We start from the raw sequence: 17,735 nt of genomic DNA, 5'->3' as shown, positions 1-17,735 counted from the left end.
CATGCTAGTAATGTCATGCTTAAAATTCTCCAAGCCAGGCTTCAGCAATACATGAACCGTGAACTTCTAGATGTTCAAAATGGTTTTAGAAAAGGCAGAGGCACCAGAGATCAAATTGCCAACATCCACTGGATCATGGAAAAAGCAAGAGAGTTCCAGAAAAACATCTATTTCTGCTTCATTGACTATGCCAAAGCCTTTGACTGTGTGGATCACAACAAACTGGAAAATTCTGAAAGAAATGGGACTACCAGACCACTTGACCTGCCTCTTGAGAAACCTGTATGCAGGTCAGGAAGCAACAGTTAGAACTGGACATGGAACAACAGACTGGTTCCAAATTGGGAAAGGAGTACGTCAAGGTTGTATATTGTCACCCTGCTTATTTAACTTATATGCAGAGTACATCATGAGGAACGCTGGGCTGGAGGAAGCACAGGCTGGAATCAGGACTGCCGGGAGAAATATCAATAACCTCAGATACGCAGATGACACCACCCTTATGGTAGAAAGTGAAGAGGAACTAAAAAGCCTCTTGATAAAAGTGAAAGAGGAGAGTGAAAAAGTTGGCCTAAAGCTCAACATTCAGAAAACAAAGATCATGGCATCTGGTCCCATCACTTCATGGCAAATAGATGGGGAAACAGTGGAAACAGTGTCAGACTTTGTTGTTTTGGGCTCCAAAATCACTGCAAATGCTGATTGCAGCCATGAAATTAAAAGACGCTTACTCCTTGGAAGGAAAGTTATGACCAACCTTAATAGTATATTAAAAAGCAGAGACATTACTTTGCCAACCAAGGTTCGTCTAGTCAAGGCTATGGTTTTTCCTGTGGTCATGTATGGATGTGAGAGTTGGACTGTGAAGAAAGCTGATCGCTGAAGAATTGATGCTTTTGAACTGTGGTGCTGGAGAAGACTCTTGAGAGTCCCTTGGACTGCAAGGAGATCCAACCAGTCCATTCTAAAGGAGATCAGTCCTGGGTGCTCACTGGAAGGACTGATGCTAAAATTGAAGCTCCAATAGTTTGGCCACCTCATACGATGGGTTGGAAAAGACTGGAAAAGACTCTGATGCTGGGAGGGATTGGGAGCAGGAGGAGACGGGGACGACAGAGAATGAGATGGCTGGATGGCATCACTGACTCGATGGAGGTGAGTTTGAGTGAATTCCAGGAGTTGGTGATGGACAGGGAGGACTGGTGTGGTGTGACTCTTGGGGTCGCAAAGAGTCAGACACGACTGAGCTACTGAACTGAACTGAACTGAAGAATAACTAATATTTTCCAAGTGCTTATTTTTTTTACTGGTTTCCTTCCTCACTGTTCGACATGATTTATTTTATTTAACACTCACAAAAAGTCCTGCAAGGTAGGGGTTAGTAGCCTTAGTTTAGAAATGCGTTGTCTCAGGCCTAGAGCGATAAAAGAACTCACCCATTTATAGTGAATTCCAGTGTATCTGTTTTCTTTCCCATCCTCATTCTTTTTTGGAGGGCTCACAGGTACTAAGTCAGAGATAACAGAGAAGGTCTTTTGGAAATGGAATACAAAACAGAGAAAGAGACTATAGTTAATCTGTACTATATATTCATATTGACATATATAAATATAAGTTATATGTCATGTATAGTATATGTATTCTATGCTGTTTATTATATAGTTACACTGTATTATATATTTAAAGGTTGCTAAATGAATAAATGAATAGATATTAAAAGTTCTCATCACAGGAAGAAAATAATTTGTAACTATGTATGATGACAAGTGTGAACTAGACTTACTATGGTGATCATTTTGCAATATGTACATACATTAAATCATTACATTATACAAGTGAAACTAACACAGTGTTATTTGTCAATTATACCTCATTTAAAAAACCACTACTGATATGATAAAAGCAAAAACTAAACCAATATGACAATGTCACCCAAGGGTGGTGGTTTAATTGGTAAGTTGTGTCTGACTCTTGCAACCTCATGGACTGTAGCTTGCCAGGCTTCTCTGCCCATGGGATTCTCCAGGCAAGAGTACTGGAGGGGGTTGCCATTTCCTACTCCAGGGGATCTTCTCGATCCAGGGATCTAACCTGGGCCTCTTACCTCTTCTGCGTTGGCTGCACTGGCAGGTGAATTCTTTATCACTGCGCCACCTAGGAGGTTGTCATCCTAGTCATGTCCACACAAAAACTTGCCATAATTGGCTTAAGTTTCAGGTCTATTAGCACAAGCACTGATGTTTACAACCCATCCACCTTGTACCATAATTTGTGAATAGCAAGTAAAAAATAATGACACACCATTTCATATACATTGACTTTACCATGGACTGAAGATATAGTCTTGGCAAATTTAATTGATGGCAGCTAGGCAATGGCAGAAATTGGTGAAACTATTGCTTACTTGTATTTCAAGTCTTGCCATCTCTAACTATTTAAACTGAATTATGAGTGTAAGTGTGAATATAATACAGTTTAGGATACTAAATAAATTGTTAAAGGAAACACAAGTTCATCATGGCGAGGCAGAGGGATATTTATGCACAAAGGACTAATTTTCTTCCACCCTTTTCATTCTGTGAAGAGAGAAGCTTCCCTTCCTCTGACCCCAAGGATAAAATGGGATTGAATGGAACTACATGGCCACAAGTTAGCTGCAGAGGGTGAGGGGTATGCCCTGGGAAACAAGTGGGAAGTTACAGGGACAAAAATGGCATGAGAGAGAGGGTGTAAGGAAAGCTATTGGACTGTCTACCAAATAGGAGAGAAATGGCTGAAATAGAGATCACCAATTCAAATGTCCTTTGGTATCTGACTTTAGAGAGGCAATAGGGTAGAGCACCCAGGATTAGGGGCTCTGGATTCAGCCACGTGGGTTCCCATCCCAGTTTCACCACTAATTGACTGTGTGACCTTGGGCAAGCCTGTGGCTAACTTCTCTGTGCCTCAGATAGCACCCACTTTCTTCAGTTGCTTTTGTCCCATTATGTAATATCTTTTTACACTTAAGCTAAATGAGATTAACCTTAAAGTGCATGCTTGCATGCTCAGTTACTCTATCATGTCCAACTCTTAGGGACCCCATGGACTGTAGCCCACCAGGCTCCTCTGTCCATAGGATTTCCCAGGCAAGAATACTGGAGTGGGTTGCCATTTCCTTCTCCAGGGGATCTTCCTGACCCAGGGATCGAACCTGTGTCTCCTGTGTCTTCTACATTGGCAGGTGGGTTCTTTACTACTGAGCCACCTGCAAAGCCCCTACCTGTAAAGAGTCACCAAATACTGATCAGGACCAACAATTAATCTCACGTCTTTTAACTTGATATACATATGTTGATTCCATACCAAAAAAATGCTCTTAACAAGGATCACTGTTATGGAAAAGAGTAATGGAAGGAGGGGGTGGAATAGAGGGATAGAATAGAAGGAAAAAGTGGGAAAAGTAACAAATACTGAAAATGATGAGGCGAGAGATGATATAATTACAGTGGAAATGAGAAATAGTAATAAAATGAATGTCAGCTATGAACAGAAGGAGGGAATGGTTGGTGATTAAAAGACATTATATTTATGCATCTTAGTAGTGGGTGAAATGAGTCTTATGCATTACAGTATTTCTAATTTGAGCAACAATTTGTAAGCTATAAATATTCATAATGAGTGTAATTTGTTCAACTTATGTTATGGAATAACATAAGACATAGTGTTAGCTATTAAGAGACACTTTGCAGATTTACAATGGGATAATTAAATTTTATTGGAACATAACAGATTCAAACATAAATCATTTTATTACACTTACAAATCAGAGAAATTTATGTTTGAGATAAACCTAAAAAATAAGCTTATCTATAGCTGTGCTAGTATCTAGATTTAAAAGAGAAATAGGAAAAGGAGTACGTCAAGGTTGTATATTGTCACCCTGCTTATTTAACTTATATGCAGAGTACATCATGAGGAACACTGGGCTGGAAGAAACACAAGCTGGAATCAAGATTACCGGGAGAAATATCAATAACCTCAGATATGCCGATGACACCACCCTTATGGCACTAAGTGAAGAGGAACTCAAAAGCCTCTTGATGAAAGTGAAAGAGGAGAGTGAAAAGGTTGGCTTGAAGCTCAACATTCAGAAAAGAAAGATCATGGCATCTGGTCCCATCACTTCATGGGAAATAGATGGGGAAACAGTGGAAACCGTGTCAGACTTTATTTTGGGGGGCTCCAAAATCACTGCAGATGCTGATTGCAGCCATGAAATTAAAAGACACTTACTCCTTGGAAGGAAAGTTATGACCAACCTAGATAGCATATTACAAAGCAGAGACATTACTTTGCCAACAAAGCTCTGTGTAGTCAAGGCTACGGTTTTTCCAGTGGTCATGTATGGATGTGAGATTTGGACTATGAAGAAAGCTGATTGCCGAAGAACTGATGCTTTTGAACTGTGGTGCTGGAGAAGACTCTTGAGAGTCCCTTGGACTGCAAGGAGATCCAACCAGTCCATTCTAAAGGAGATCAGTCCTGGGTGTTCATTGGAAGGACTGATGCTAAGGCTGAAACTGCAATACTTTGGCCACCTCATGCGACAAGTTGACACACTGGAAAAGACTCTGATGCTGGGAGGGATTGGGGGCGGGAGGAGACGGGGACGACAGAGACTGAGATGGCTGGATGGCATCACCGACTCGATGGACATGAGTTTGAGTGAACTCTGGGAGTTGGTGATGGACAGGGAGGTCTGGTGTGCTGTGATTCATGGGGTTGCAGAGAGTCAGACATGACTGAGCGACTGAACTGAACTGAACTGAACTGAAAGAAAAATGACAACTAAATGCAATGCCTGATCCTTGATTCAATCCTGGATTGAATAAAACAGTATAAAGTATATCAATGGGAAAACTGAATCAATTTGACTAGGGACTCTATATCAGATAATATTATCATGTCAATGTGTATTTCCCTAACAAACTTTTGGGATAACCCAATAATTGGTGAATCTAGGTTAAGGATATTTGAGTCTCATTGTAATATTTTTTCAAATTCCCTGTAGGTTTTTCAATTTTCAAAATAAAAATTTGGGAAATTACACAGTTTTGAAATTTACATGAAGTCAGAAATCTGGATGAAAAATCACTGAGATTACTAGTGAAGTAATAGTGAGTAATTTAAGTTTTAAACATTTACTTCTCTAATTCCATAAAAGAAAGATATACAGACAATCTATTCATCATTCTGCTATTCAATCAATTATATGACTTTCCTAGAATGTAGCTGGTTCAATTTCTCTGAATGATAGCTCTTCTAAGAGAGAACAGAAATGGAAACCAGGAAAACCTTTTTCTTTCTTCTCTGACTAGATCAATTTTATGAAATAAACTAAGCCAGTAATATCAAAGAGATAGAATACACATTGCATAAATGATACAAAGGTCTTTAAAATCATTGAGGAAGCCAATACAGATAAATATGTAAATACAGAAATCCAGGTTGACTCTGAAGACTACTAGCACTGGCTCCTCCCAATTTCCCAGAAGTGTCATGTAGAAAGACAACCACAAAACCCAATCACACCTTTTGAAATAAAAGGAAGAGATGTGGAAAAATTCTAAATTCAACTCTGGGGGAATGAAAGAGAAATTCCTTTTTCAACGTCATATACTCTACATTCAGGATAATAAGACAGAAAGCATTAAAGAAGATATGAAATCTTAAATTAAATTCCTGCTAGCCCCTGACAATGGATGTAAGGATGACAGTTACAGGGATGGTTTTCCAACCAGTTCTTTTTTTTTTTTAATAAATTTTTATTGAAGTATAATTGATTTACTATGCTGTGTTTAATTTTTGCTGTACAGCAAAGTGACTCAGTTATATATAATACAAGATTGCTGGGAGAAATATCAATAACCTCAGATATGCAGACGACACTACCCTTATGGCAGAAAGTGAAGAGGAGCTCAATAGCCTCTTGATGAAAGTGAAAGAGGAGAGTGAAGAGGTTGGCTTGAAGCTCAACATTCAGAAAACAAAGATCATGGCATCTGGTCCCATCACTTCATGGGAAATAGATGGGGAAACAGTGGAAACAGTGTCAGACTTTATTTTTGGGGGCTCCAAAATCACTGCAGATGCTGATTGCAGCCATGAAATTAAAAGACACTTACTCCTTGGAAGGAAAGTTATGACCAACCTTGATAGTATATTACAAGACATTACTTTGCCAACCAAGGTCCGTCTAGTCAAGGCTATGGTTTTTCCCGTGGTCATGTATGGATGTGAGAGTTGGACTGTGAAGAAAGCTGATCGCTGAAGAATTGATGCTTTTGAACTGTGGTGCTGGAGAAGACTCTTGAGAGTCCCTTGGACTGCAAGGAGATCCAACCAGTCCATTCTAAAGGAGATCAGTCCTGGGTGTTCATTGGAAGGACTGATGCTAAGGCTGAAACTGCAATACTTTGGCCACCTCATGCGACAAGTTGACACACTGGAAAAGACTCTGATGCTGGGAGGGATTGGGGGCGGGAGGAGACGGGGACGACAGAGACTGAGATGGCTGGATGGCATCACCGACTCGATGGACATGAGTTTGAGTGAACTCTGGGAGTTGGTGATGGACAGGGAGGTCTGGTGTGCTGTGATTCATGGGGTTGCAGAGAGTCAGACATGACTGAGCGACTGAACTGAACTGAACTGAACTGAAAGAAAAATGACAACTAAATGCAATGCCTGATCCTTGATTCAATCCTGGATTGAATAAAACAGTATAAAGTATATCAATGGGAAAACTGAATCAATTTGACTAGGGACTCTATATCAGATAATATTATCATGTCAATGTGTATTTCCCTAACAAACTTTTGGGATAACCCAATAATTGGTGAATCTAGGTTAAGGATATTTGAGTCTCATTGTAATATTTTTTCAAATTCCCTGTAGGTTTTTCAATTTTCAAAATAAAAATTTGGGAAATTACACAGTTTTGAAATTTACATGAAGTCAGAAATCTGGATGAAAAATCACTGAGATTACTAGTGAAGTAATAGTGAGTAATTTAAGTTTTAAACATTTACTTCTCTAATTCCATAAAAGAAAGATATACAGACAATCTATTCATCATTCTGCTATTCAATCAATTATATGACTTTCCTAGAATGTAGCTGGTTCAATTTCTCTGAATGATAGCTCTTCTAAGAGAGAACAGAAATGGAAACCAGGAAAACCTTTTTCTTTCTTCTCTGACTAGATCAATTTTATGAAATAAACTAAGCCAGTAATATCAAAGAGATAGAATACACATTGCATAAATGATACAAAGGTCTTTAAAATCATTGAGGAAGCCAATACAGATAAATATGTAAATACAGAAATCCAGGTTGACTCTGAAGACTACTAGCACTGGCTCCTCCCAATTTCCCAGAAGTGTCATGTAGAAAGACAACCACAAAACCCAATCACACCTTTTGAAATAAAAGGAAGAGATGTGGAAAAATTCTCACTAAATTCAACTCTGGGGGAATAAAAGAGAAATTCCTTTTTCAACGTCATATACTCTACATTCAGGATAATAAGACAGAAAGCATTAAAGAAGATATGAAATCTTAAATTAAATTCCTGCTAGCCCCTGACAATGGATGTAAGGATGACAGTTACAGGGATGGTTTTCCAACCAGTTCTTTTTTTTTTAATAAATTTTTATTGAAGTATAATTGATTTACTATGCTGTGTTTAATTTTTGCTGTACAGCAAAGTGACTCAGTTATATATAATACAAGATTGCTGGGAGAAATATCAATAACCTCAGATATGCAGACGACACTACCCTTATGGCAGAAAGTGAAGAGGAGCTCAATAGCCTCTTGATGAAAGTGAAAGAGGAGAGTGAAGAGGTTGGCTTGAAGCTCAACATTCAGAAAACAAAGATCATGGCATCTGGTCCCATCACTTCATGGGAAATAGATGGGGAAACAGTGGAAACAGTGTCAGACTTTATTTTTGGGGGCTCCAAAATCACTGCAGATGCTGATTGCAGCCATGAAATTAAAAGACACTTACTCCTTGGAAGGAAAGTTATGACCAACCTTGATAGTATATTACAAGACATTACTTTGCCAACCAAGGTCCGTCTAGTCAAGGCTATGGTTTTTCCCGTGGTCATGTATGGATGTGAGAGTTGGACTGTGAAGAAAGCTGATCGCCGAAGAATTGATGCTTTTGAACTGTGGTGCTGGAGAAGACTCTTGAGAGTCCCTTGGACTGCAAGGAGATCCAACCAATCCATTCTAAAGGAAATCAATCCTGGGTGTTCACTGGAAGGATTGATGCTAAAGCTGAAACTGCAATACTTTGGCCACCTCATGCGACGAGTTGACTCACTGGAAAAGAGTCTGATGCTGGGAAAGGTTGGGGGTGGGAGGAGAAGGGGACGACAGAGAGATGGCTGAATGGCATCACCAACTCTGTGGACATGAGTTCGAGTGAACTCCGGGAGTTGGTGATGGACAGGGAGGCCTGGTGTGCTGTGATTCATGGGGTCACGGAGAGTCGGACACGACTGAGTGACTGAACTGAACTGAACTGAATATTTGGCATTACCAAATTTTTAAAAATTAATTAATTGAATTTAACTGGAGGTTAATTACAATATTGTGGTAGTTTTTGCCATACAGTGACATGAATCAGCCACTGGTGTACGTATGTCCCCCATCCTGAACCCCCACTCCCACCTCCCTCCCCATCCCATCCCCCTGGGTTGTCCAAGTGCACCAGCTTTGAGTGCCCTGTTTCATGCATCAAATATGGACTGTTTGTTTATTTCACATATGGTAATATACATGTTTCAATGCTATTCTCTCAAATCATCCCACCCTCGCCTTCTCCCACAGAGTCCAAAAGTCTGTTCTTTATATCTGTGTTTCTTTTGCTGTCTCACATAAAGGGTCGTCATTACCATCTTTCTAAAATTCCATATATATGCATTAATATACTGTATTGGTTTTACTTTCTGATTTACTTCACTCTGTATAATAGGCTCCAGTTTCATCCACCTCATTAGAACTGATTCAAATAGCTGAGTAATATGGTGTGCTGCGATTCATGGGGTCGCAAAGAGTCGGACACGACTGAGCGACTGAATTGAACTGAACTGAATATTCCATTGTGTATATGTACCACAGCTTTCTTATCCATTCATCTGCAGATGGACATCTAGGTTGCTTCCACATCCTAGCTATTGTAAACAGTGCTGTGAGGAATATTGGGGTACACGAGTCTCTTTCAATTCTGGTTTCCTCAGTGTGTATGCCCAGCAGTGGGATTGCTGGGTTCTGTTGATAGCAGTTCTATTTTCAGTTTTTTAAGGAATCTCCACACTGTTCTCCGTAGTGGCTGTGCTAGTTTGTATTCCCACCAACAGTGTAAGAGGGTTCCCTTTTCTCCACAACCTCTCCAGCTTTTATTGTTTGTAGACTTTTCGATAGCAGCCATTCTGACCAGTGTGAGATGGTACCTCATTGTGGTTTTGATTTGCATTTCTCTGATAATGAGTGATGTTGAGCATCTTTTCATGTGTTTGTTAGCCATCTGTATGTCTTCTTTGGAGAAATGTCTGTTGAGTTCTTTGGCCCATTTTTTGATTTCAGTTCAGTCGCTCAGTTGTGTCCGACTCTTTGCAACCCCATGAATCACAGCACGCCAGGCCTCCCTGTCCATCACCAGCTCCCGGAGTTCACTCAAACTCATGTCCATTGAGGCAGTGATGCCATCCAGCCATCTCATTCTCTGTCGTCCCCTTCTCCTCCCACCCCCAATCCTTCCCAGCATCAGAGTCTTTTCCAGTGAGTCAACTCGTCGCATGAGGTTGTTTATTTTTCTGGTATTGAGATGCATGAGCTGTTTGTATATTTTTGAGATTAACTCTTAGTCAGTTACTTCATTTGCTATTATTTTCTCCCACTCTGAAAGCTATCTTTTTATCTTGCCTATAGTTTCCTTCATTGTGCAAAATCTTTTAAGTTTAATTAGGTCGCATTTGTTTATTTTTGCTTTTATTTCCTTCACTCTGGGAGGTGGGTCATCGATGATCCTGATGTGATTTATGTCAGAGAGTGTTTTGCCTATGTTTTTCTCTAGGAGTTTTATAGTTTCCGGTCTTACATTTAGATCTTTAATCCATTTTGAGTTTATTTTTGTGTATGGTGTTAGAAAGTGTTCTAGTTTCATTCTTTTACAAGTGGTTGACCAGTTTTCCCAGGACCACTTGTTAAAGAGATTGTCTTTTCTCCGTTGTATATTCTTTCCTCCTTTGTCAAAGATAAGGTGTCCATAGGTACATGGATTTATCTCTGGGCTTTCTATTTTGTTCCATTGATCTTTATTTCTGTCTTTGTGTCATTATCATACTCTCTTAATGACTGTTGATTTGTAGTATAGTCTAAAGTCAGGCAGGTTGATTCCTCCAGTTTCATTCTTCTTTCTCAAGATTGCTTTGGCTACTCGAGGTTTTTTGTATTTCCATACAAATTGTGAAATTATTTGTTCTAGTTCTTTGAAAAATACTGTTGGTAGCTTGATAGGGATTGCATTGAATCTACAGATTGCTTTTGGTAGTATACTCATTTTCACTATATTGATTCTTCCAATCCATGAACGTGGTATATTTCTCCATCTATTTGTGTCTTCTTTGATTTCTTTCATTAGTGTTTTATATTTTCCTATATATATGTCTTTTGTTTCTTTAGGTAGATTTATTCCTAAGTATTTTATTTTTTTCATCACAGTGGTGAATGGGATTGTTTCCTTAATTTCTCTTTCTGTTTTCTCTTTGTTAGCATATAGGAATGCAAGGGATTTCTGTGTATCAATTTTATATCCTACAACTTTACTATATTCATTGATTAGCTCTAGTAATTTTCTGGTGGTGTCTTTAGGGTTTTCTATGTAGAAAATCATGTCATCTGCAAACAGTGAGAGTTTTACTTCTTCTTTTCCAGTCTGGCTTCCTTTTATTTCTCTTTCCTCTCTGCTGTGACTAAAACTTCCAAAACTATGTTGAATAGTAGTGGTGAGAGTGGGCACCCTTGTCTTGTTTCTGATTTTAGGGGAAATGCTTTCAATTTTTCACCATTGAAGATAATGTTTGCTGTGGGTTTATCATATATGGCTTTTATTATGTTGAGATATGTTCCTTCTATGCCTGCTTTCTGGAGAGTTTTTATCATAAATGGGTGTTTAATTGTGTCAAAGGCTTTCTCTGCATATGTCGAGATAATCATATAGTTTTTATCCTTTAATTTGTTAATGTAGTGTATCACATTGATTGATTTGTGAATATTGAAGAATCCTTGCATCCCTTCAATAAAGCTCACTTGATCATGATGTATGATCTTTTTAATATGTTGTTTCCAAGTGGTTCTTTTTCTTTTCTTCTTATTTTTTTTAATCAGGTGTCTTCTGAGCTTCACTTTTTGCCTTCACTGTAAAGCCATTAATTCATTTTGGTAAATTCTCCATGGAGAGCCCAGTGATCTCTGAAATGCACAAAGTGAAGTTGTTCAGTTGTGTCCAACTCTTTGTGACCCCATGGACTGTTAACCTATCAGGCTCCTCTGTCCATGGGATTTTCCAGGCAAGAATACTGGAGTGGGTTGCCATTTCCTTCTCCAAGGATCTTCCCCACCCAGGGATCGAACCCAGGTCTCCTGCATTGTAGGCAGACATGTTTACCATCTGAGCCACCAGGGAAGCCACATTCAACCATTAAAAAAAAAAAATCACTGGCAAATTGAGAAACAGGAAGAACCCCAGCAGTGGAGCCACTAATGTTAATGAAATGCTTGTTAATCTCACATGGACATCATCAGATGGCCAACATTAAAATCAGATTGATTATATTCTTTGCAGCCAAAGATGGAGAAGCGCTACACAGTCAGCAAAAACAAGACTGGGAGCTAACTGTGACTCAGATGATGAACTCCTTATTGCCTAATTCAGACGTAAATTGGAGAAAGTAGGGGGAAACCACTAGACTATTCAGGTATGACCTAAAACAAATCCCTAACAACTATACAGTAGAAGTGAGAAATAGCTTTAAGGGACTAGATCTGATAGACAGAGTGCCTGATGAACTATGGACAGAGGTTCAAGACATTGTACAGGAGACAGGGATCAAGACCACCCCCAAGAAAAAGAAATGCAAAAAAGCAAAATGGCTGTCTGAGGAGGCCTTACAAATAGCTGAAAAAAACAAGAGAAGTGAAAGGCAAAAGAGAAAAGGAAAAGTATACCCATTTGAATACAGAGTTCCAAAGAATAGCAAGGAGAGATAAGACAGCCTTTCTCAGTGATCAGTGCAAAGAAATAGAGGAAAACAATAAATGGGAAAGAGCAGAGATCTCTTCAAGAAAATTTGAGATCCCAAGGGAATATTTCATGCAAAGATGGGCATAATAAAGGACAGAAATGGTATGGACCTAACATAGCAGAAGATATTAAGAAGAGGTGGCAAGAATACACAGAAGAACTGTACAAAATATCTTCATGACCCAGATAATCACAAGCCAGACATCCTGGAATGTGAAGTCAAGTGGGTCTTAGGAAGCACCACTACAAACAAAGCTAGTGGAGGTGATGGAATTCCATTTGAGCTCTTTAAAATCCTAAAAGATGATGCCGTGAAAGTGCTGCACTCAATATGCCAGCAAATTGGGAAAACTCAGCAGTGGCCACAGGACTGGAAAAGGTCAGTCTTCATTCCAATCCCAAACAAAGGCAATGCCAAAGAATGCTCAAACTACCACACAATTGCACTTATCTCACATGCTAGTAAAGTAATGCTCAAAATCCACAAGCTAGGCTTCAGCAATACGTGAACCTTGAACTTTCAGATGTTCAAGGTGGTTTTAGAAAAGGAAAAGGAACCAGAGATCAAATTACCAACATCTGCTGGATCATCAAGAAAGCAAGAGAGTTCCAGAAAAACACCTATTTCTGCTTTATTGACTATACCAAAGCCTTTGACTGTGTGGATCACAATAAACTGTGGAAAATTCTGAAAGAGATGGGAATACCAGACCACCTGACCTGCCTCTTGAGAAACCTGTATGCAGGTCAGGAAGCAACAGTTAGAAGTGGACATGGAACAACAGACTGGTTCCAAATAGGAAAAGGAATACAACAAGGCTGTATATTGTCACCTTGCTTATTTAACTTATATGCAGTGTACGCCATGAGAAACACTGAGCTGGATGAAGCACAAGCTGATATCAAGGTTTCCAGGAGAAATATCAATAACCTCAGCTACGTAGATTACACCACCCTTATGGAAGAAAGCGAAGAAGAACTAAAGAGCCCCTTGATGAAAGTAAAAGAGGAGAGTGAAAAAGTTTCCTTAAAGCTCAACATTCAGAAACAAAACATCATGGCATCTGGTCACATCACTTCATGGCAAATAGATGGAGAAACAGTGAAAATGGTGGCTGACTTTATTTTTTGGGAGGGGGGCTCCAAAATCACTGAAGATGGTGATGAAATAAAAAGACACTTACTCCTTGGAAGAAAAGTTATGACCAACCTAGACAGCATATTAAAAAACAGAGACATTACTTTGGCAATAAAGGTCTGTCTAGTCAAGGCTATGATTTTCCCAGTAGTCATGCATGGATGTGAGAGTTGGGCCATAAAGAAAGCGAGTGCCAAAGAATTGATGCTTTTGAACTGCAGTGTTGGAGAAGACTCTTGAGAGTCCCTTGGACTGGAAGGAGATTCAACCAGTCCATCTTAAAGGAGATCAATCCTGAATATTCATTGTAAGGACTCATGTTGAAACTGAAACTCCAATACTTTGGCCACCTGATGCAAAGAACTGACTCATTGGAAAAGACCCTTATGCTGGGAAAGATTGAAGGCAGGAGGAGAAGGAGGCGACAGAGGATGAGATGGTTGGATGGCATTACCAACTCAATGGGCATGAGTTTGAGTAAACCCTGGGAGTTGGTGATGGACAGGGAGGTCTGGCATGCTGCAGTCCATGGGGTCTCAAAGAGTTGGACATGATCAGTGACTGAACTGAACTGTTAATCTCATAAATTTCTACATCAGATCTCCATCTAAAACAGGAACCAGTTAACACCCAAATGTGCACAGAGAGAATCTCAGGCCCCTCCTCTCCCTGTCTATTGCCTTCCTATTGGCACAATCTCAGCTAATACAAATCACTTCAGCACAAATATATGTACATATATATACCAATATGCATTATGTGTGTATATTCATATTTATATATGTATTCAGTTCAGTTCAGTCACTCAGTCGTGTCCGACTCTTTGCGACCCCATGAGTCACAGCACGCCAGGCCTCCCTGTCCATCACCAACTCCCGGAGTTCACTCAAACTCATGTCCATCGAGTTGGTGATGCCATCCAGCCATCTCAGTCTCTGTCGTCCCCGTCTCCTCCCGCCCCCAATCCCTCCCAGCATCAGAGTCTTTTCCAGTGAGTCAATTTGTCGCATGAGGTGGCCAAAGTATTGGAGTTTCAGCTTTAGCATCAGTCCTTCCAATGAACACCCAGGACTGATCTCCTTTAGCATGAACTGGTTGGATCTCCTTGCAGTCCAAGGGACTCTCAAGAGTCTTCTCTAGCACCACAGTTCAAAAGCATCAATTCTTCGGCGATCAGCTTTCTTCACAGTCCAACTCTCATATCCATACATGACCACAGGAAAAACCCTATGTTACTAAAATTCAACAGTAACTATAGCAACTATATCAAAAGATTGAGAGGAGGAAGAAGTCATATATCAGTGATATTTTAAGAATTGCCAGCACATGGCAGAAATAAAACTCAAGCTGATTTTTCTTTCTTTTTTTTTTTTTATGCTGCAAAAAGCTTTATTGTTTCCATTTGGTCCAAGGCTTGAGAGAGGGCTCCAGGGTGTTAAAAAGCTGCTGAGTTGCTGCAGAGAGGGGGCTTCAGGCAGCCCTGATGTTAGGTGGGTTCTTCAAAGGTCACTGGTCTCCAGAAGTTCCTAGTCGTGCTTGAGGGTGAGCCTTTCGAAGAGATACTCGCCCAACCCAGCCTGGGGACCAGCCAGCCTGCGGAGGTTGGTCAGGTGGTCACCCATCTTCTTGATGAGTTTCACTTCCTCATCTAGGAAGTGGTTCTCTAGGAAGTCACAGATGTGGGGGTCTCCGCGGGCAGAAGCCAGGCCATGCAGATCCAACAGGGCTTGATTCAGGTTCTTCTCTACAAGAAGGGCGGCTTCCATAGCGTCCTGGGTTTTACCCCACTCATCTTGAGATGGCTTCTGCACGTCCAGGAAGAGGGCGCGGCCGCCACGCTGGTTTTGCAATTTCAAGAGACGCTCCGCGCCCTCGCGCTTCTCCTTGGCCAATTCGCGAAAAAAGTGACCCACACCCTCCAGGGCCACATCGTCGCGGTCGAAATAGAAGCCCAGAGAGAGGTAGGTGTAGGAGGCCCGCAGTTGCATGTTAACCAGGCGGTTGACGGCGGCCTCCACCTCGGTAGAATAATTCTGACGAATCTGGGAGCTCATGATTGGTCGGTAATAAGGAGTTAAAAAATGGTGGCTGGTCCCGGTGATCGTGGACAGTTGAGTGGCTGACTCTGGAGGTTGCGACTGGAAAAAAGGTTGGAGGGTGGTCGGAGGCTGGAGCAAGGGGCGTACCTGGGTCTGTTCCGTCCAAGCACTGTTGAAGCAAAAGACAGATCCGCGGGGCCGCGGAGCGCACTTCCTCAAGCTGATTTTTCATCTGTTTGGTTATTGATTTTAAGTTCTCTTCAGTGGCTCCACCTTTATCACCTGCACTTGGTAAACTGCTTTAGCCATCCTTTCCCTGGTAGAAAGTTTGAAAAATTGGAAAGGATCAGAGATGAGCTAGAAGATTTTACTTTGGAATAAGACAAGAAAAGTATCCAGCAAAAATGACCAGACATATTAAGAGCAGGGTAGGCTGACTTCTGGGAGAGGACGTGGGTAGAAAGTTGAGAATGAAGATGAAGGATAATTTAGGGAAAGTAACTGCTATCTTCTTTGATAGTGACACAGACTAGTAATGATTTTCAGTAACAATAAAATCAATAATAAATAACTTATCATATTTCAGATGTTGTTATAAATGCTGAACATGACTTCATGTATTGTCTATTTACTCTCACAATAATCTTATGATATGTGTACCATTATTATCCTGACTTTATAGATGAAAAAATTGGGGCAGATGAAGTAACTACTAGGAATTGACAGAGACAGTTTTTAACCAAAGCAGTAAGGCTTCAGACCTCACTCTCAGCTACTTCACTGTGCATTTCTTGAGATACAAAGACTTGAACTGTCATCAATTTTATTAGTCAGTCAGACCGCTGCTCCTATAAATTGTAGTACAGAGACCAAAGTGCATAGGGAGTATTTGAGGTATACAAAGACAAGGTGATGAGGGTATGAAAACAGGAGAAAGTGAACAGAATCCAGAGAGACTTTGCAAAACCATTATATAGGATTTCATGGGGACTAAATAAAATCAGAAGATAAGAAGAATGAGTCATTGATGACTCAAAAAAATTAAGCTTTAGTAATGCAGGAAATGATGGTGCCTCTGACAGAGAGTGGGAAATGAACAAGTGGGTGGATTGGTGGGTGGAAGCTGACGGTGAATTTAGCTTTGATAATCCAAAGAGAAAACTTCAATAAGCATTTAGTAACACTGCAACTATCGAGAAGAGAAGGGAAATGGAAAAGAATATCTCAGAAGTAGTAGTATAGATGACACAGGACACAGTTGAAATTTTACCTCTTTTTTCCCTTTAGTATGTGATGCGCTGATTGAGCACTTTGAATCCTACTTCATTCTACAGAGGGTTTGAGGCAGTTTACACTAAAATGAACAGGAGATTATTGTTGATATATTAATCTGGTATATAAATTCATTTATTTTTAACTTCATCTTTTTCTTTTCCAAATAAAATGATATTTTTTCCTTGACCCTTTCCTAGATCCAAATTTTTATTCATCCAGTTATATTTATTTTTAAGTCTTTATTGAATTTGTCACAATATTTCTTCTGTTTCATGTTTTGGTGTTTTGACTGTGAAGCATGTGGGATCTTAGCTCTCTGACCAGGGACCAAACCTACACTCCCTGCATTGGAAGATGAAGTTTTAATCACTGGACCACAAGGGAGGTCCCTATACTCATTTTTAAACAAGTTTTTTGGTAATCCTCTGAATTGGCGTGGTAATAGCTTTTTTATCACATGTACTGTTTTGTGTTGTCTCATTTTGCTTTATTATGTATCATATAAAATAGTAGTCTAAGTGGTAAGGATCATGGTAACAGCATTTGAAAATCATGATTCAAATTATATGTATACATATATTTTTTCCACCCTGTATTTATACATTTGCTCTCCTATTTTCCCAACAGCAGTTAATTTTTGCAGATTTTTAATGGAAAGTTTTGAAACTAGTCTCCCTCCTCCAGGATCTAAGAAACTAAGAACTTAGATGGATCTTTGACTTCTGTGGTAATAATTATGATAATAGATGTGTCAGGTAAGAGAATTTGTGGGTGGAATTAAGCAGGAATTTTGTGTTCTTTCCAGTTACATTTTAGTTTTAGCAGGTTAAGTTGAACTTGGAAACTTCAATTTGTTGTTGGGTTGGTAATAACTGGTTATTGAATTTTGTCCATTTTCATGTGTAATATATAGGAGAGGTAGA

General features: G+C 39.8%; 1 protein-coding gene across 1 annotated transcript; it reads right to left on the bottom strand.

Annotated features, from left to right (window-relative positions):
• Positions 1-14,849: 14,849 nt before the first annotated feature.
• On the bottom strand, positions 14,850-15,743 carry LOC129555289 (ferritin light chain). Its single transcript, XM_055424496.2, has one exon. It carries the CDS (start codon positions 15,550-15,552, stop codon positions 15,025-15,027), a length of 528 nt encoding a protein of 175 aa, XP_055280471.1. The 5' UTR covers positions 15,553-15,743; the 3' UTR covers positions 14,850-15,024.
• Between the last annotated feature and the right edge of the window lie 1,992 nt (positions 15,744-17,735).

The sequence above is a fragment of the Moschus berezovskii genome, chromosome 15 (genome assembly GCF_049115385.1).
Source record: "Moschus berezovskii isolate FMDL1 chromosome 15, NW_MosBer_1.0, whole genome shotgun sequence".
Taxonomy (NCBI): Eukaryota; Metazoa; Chordata; class Mammalia; order Artiodactyla; family Moschidae; genus Moschus; species Moschus berezovskii.
This window is presented reverse-complemented; position numbering and strand designations above follow the sequence as displayed.